The sequence below is a fragment of the Austrofundulus limnaeus genome, unplaced genomic scaffold (assembly GCF_001266775.1).
Source record: "Austrofundulus limnaeus strain Quisiro unplaced genomic scaffold, Austrofundulus_limnaeus-1.0 Scaffold109, whole genome shotgun sequence".
Taxonomy (NCBI): domain Eukaryota; kingdom Metazoa; phylum Chordata; class Actinopteri; order Cyprinodontiformes; family Rivulidae; genus Austrofundulus; species Austrofundulus limnaeus.
This window is the reverse complement of record NW_013952511.1, coordinates 1,462,336-1,465,698: the sequence shown is the minus strand read 5'-3', so window position 1 is coordinate 1,465,698 and position 3,363 is coordinate 1,462,336. Positions and strand designations below refer to the sequence as shown.

The 3,363-nt window shown below is 40.5% G+C and overlaps 1 protein-coding gene across 1 annotated transcript in view; it reads left to right on the top strand.

The window, feature by feature from the left end:
- Positions 1 to 3,363, top strand: part of dync2h1 (dynein cytoplasmic 2 heavy chain 1) — a gene marked incomplete in the record, with an annotated part of 120,612 nt that overhangs the window by 53,952 nt on the left and 63,297 nt on the right. Inside the window, 4 exon segments of the mRNA XM_014014065.1 lie at positions 339 to 462; positions 1,300 to 1,463; positions 1,718 to 1,837; positions 3,163 to 3,297. Coding sequence (XP_013869519.1) covers positions 339 to 462; positions 1,300 to 1,463; positions 1,718 to 1,837; positions 3,163 to 3,297 — 543 coding nt within the window.

Here is a 3,363-nt window from a genome sequence, read left to right as displayed (position 1 = left end):
TGATTTATGTGCCCCTGGATTGATCAGGTGTTAAATTTACTAGCTAATTTTTCAAACTATATGATTACTGGTGGCCTATATTACTCATTAATTACTGAATAATCTGGATATCATTGTTAAATGTAATTAATTACATTTGTAAAGTGCTTAATTTGTTTTTGTTGCATGGCCTTGTTAGTGCACTTCCTTCTTTTAACCTGCTAGAGGGGCAGTCTTGGGCTTAGAAGCGATTTGGGAATAATTTCTTCTCATCTGTTTTGATGTGCAGTGTTGCACACACAAGATTGTAATGCTGACGACTTAAAACAATTCAAAGTGTACGCCTGCTTCTCTTTTAGGATAACAACTTCATGACATCTCTGGAGCTGGCAGTCAGATTTGGAAAAACTCTGGTCATCCAAGAGATGGATGGTGTTGAACCCGTGCTCTATCCACTACTGAGGAAGGACCTCATTGCACAGGGTAACAACACGCACCTACCAGCTACAGCATGGCCTTCTTAGAAAGTTTAGTTGATGAACTCTTTTGAGCAAAGTTTGTGTTCCTCTTAGATTTGGAGTTGTTTTTTGCGATCCTTAATCAGCTTTTATTTTACCATTTCTCTGCCTCTGTACTCCAGTTTGCCTGTGATGTTCGATTCATTATTCTGCATCTGCTTGTTTCATTGTAGTGTGACAGAGTTTGTAAAGAATACAATTTTAACCCAACTGCATTTATGCTTAGATGGAATCAGCTTGCTGTGCTCTGTAATGCATTCATTACTTTCTTAAATGCATTCAAGCCCTTGAATCATGTCTAATATAAAAAACAGAGTAGACCCACAAACTTCCATCCTTTATTTCCCTGTAGCTCTTTTGAAGCCTCCATTGTAACCGCTGATATTTTCTATTCTTGGCTTGTTGTCAGTAATTACATACCAATCACATACATATTAACAAAGATTGGAAATCTTATCTGTGGAAACAAGCATGATTCATCCAACTCTGAATCATCCAGTGAGAGGAGATTGTCAATTTGAGGCTGAATTGGAAAAAGCAGAAACAGAAAATCTCTGCAAAAGGGTAGGTTATTCACTTAAGTGCTGCTTAGCGTCTTGGAGAGAAGGAGGAAGGAAAAAAAAGAGTCCAGGCAACGGCATTGAAAAACTGCACTGCAGTCTTGTAGAAGACAGAAAGTAAATGAAAAAAATATGAGAATAGACAGAATTTTAAGTGGCCATTATAAGAAAAAGTTACAAGTCTGAGTGGAACAGTATGTTGTAATTCACCACCTTTAACGTTCACACACACACACCTGCAGGTCCCAGGTATGTGGTTCAGATAGGAGACAAGGTTATTGATTACAATGAGGACTTCCGTCTCTTTCTGGCAACTCGGAACCCCAGTCCCTTCATCCCGCCTGATGCTGCTTCGGTGGTTACAGAGGTCAACTTCACCACCACCAGGGCAGGCCTGCGAGGACAGGTACCCCAGCTAACACACTTTTTAAACACAAGTACAGAAAATGGTTAATTTGGGAAATATTTTAAAAAAAATACTGTACTTAAAAGTGTGCTGCATAGTTTTCTTATCCAGCTGAGATTTTGACTCCCTGAGCTTCATGAGAATTTCCTAACAGAAAAGAAAGGCTTTTTCAGAACATAGAAGTATTATTGCACACACTTTTTTTGTAGTTTTAGTCTCTTATTTTTGTTCATTTTGGGGTGTTTGTTTATCAGCTGCTAGCCCTAACCATCCAGCATGAGAAGCCAGAATTGGAGACTGAGAAAACAAGACTGCTGCAGCAAGAGGAGGACAAGAAGATACAATTGGCTCAGTTGGAAGAATCTTTGTTAGAGGTACTTCTTGCCATTCATATACCTCACATGTTTAACAGTCCAGAAGTGTATAATGGAATGTGTGTTAAAAAAAGAAGAAAAAAAAAGGTATTTCTGAGCTTGGATTTATTAGTTTCCCCCTGCACTGCAGACTTTGTTGTTGCTAAGTCCCACTGCTGCTCTGACAACAAGGTTGTAGGCAGAATAAGGCACACAGACCACGCAGGAGCAGTTGCTAGTGCCGCAATCAGTATCCCTTCCAAATATATAAGCTGGAACACTCTGCCAAAGCTGGAAGCACCAGTGCTCATTATTGATCCGATGTCTCTGTGGTGCTGGAATAGTGCTTTCTCTCATGCACCCCCCCCCCCCCCCCCCCCCACACACACACACACACACACATACACACACATGCACACACACACTCCTCTTAATCAGTGGGATGCCTTAGGGAGCTTTAATGACTGTGCTTTTACTTCAGCTCAGTTCACTTCAGTGGGTCTGGGGAAATTTGTATTTAAACACCCAGAAGTGTTATTTTTATTTTCTTATGACAAACTGAAACGGATACAGACGGGAGCAGTATTCACCTGTGATTGTACATCTCTGTGGCTCTAAGCAGAAATGTTTGGTCTTCTTTATTCAATTATGTTTAATAGTGCACATGTTATTTCTTCATGCTATTAAAATCTGAATAACTGAGACACATAGTAATGAAAATATGCAACCAAACACCCAGGATGTCACCAGGGCTTCTTGTAATTTCTAAAAAGAATTCCCAGTTAACATTAGTTTAAACATATTGAGATTCAGATTTGAGCACAGTGTAGTTGGACGTTTTGAGACTCAGACGCTTGACCAAAAAAAAACTTATTTTTAATGTGTGGTTAAAGGGACATTTTGGTCACACACTCACCACCTCACCACCAGCCTGATGTCAGTGCTTCAGTGATACGAGACATGTAATTATTCTTGAATGGTAGCAGCACATTCGACTTGACATTTCCATGCTCCACCAGTTTCTCATCTATTTAACTTGAATTTATTTGAATAAATTTTATCACTTGGTTTCAGAGAATAGATTCCACAGGAAATTAGCGGGACAGAGTTGTAGAGCTCAATTAACGCTCATTTAAAAAGAATGAAAAACGTTTTGCAGAAGGCTGTTACTCTTCAAAGATCCCCTCCTTTTATTTGAGATCACAGACTTCAGCCAAATGACAGAAACCTGATGATATGCTCTCTGTCCTCCGTTATTTGATCTCCTCATCTCTCTCGCGCTCCCCTTCCTGTCGCTCTCATCTGTTACAACATGTCCATCTGTTTGCCTTCTTTTACTCTGCCAGACGTTGGCCACGGCTCAAGGTAATATTCTGGAGAACAGGGAGCTGATAAACAGTCTGAACCAAACCAAGGCGAGCAGTGCTCTGATTCAGGAGTCGCTGGTGGAATCGCACAGGCTGCAGGCATCTTTGGACCAGGTACTGAGTGCCAGCTGGGCATGCTTAAACACACACACACACACACACACACACACACACACACAC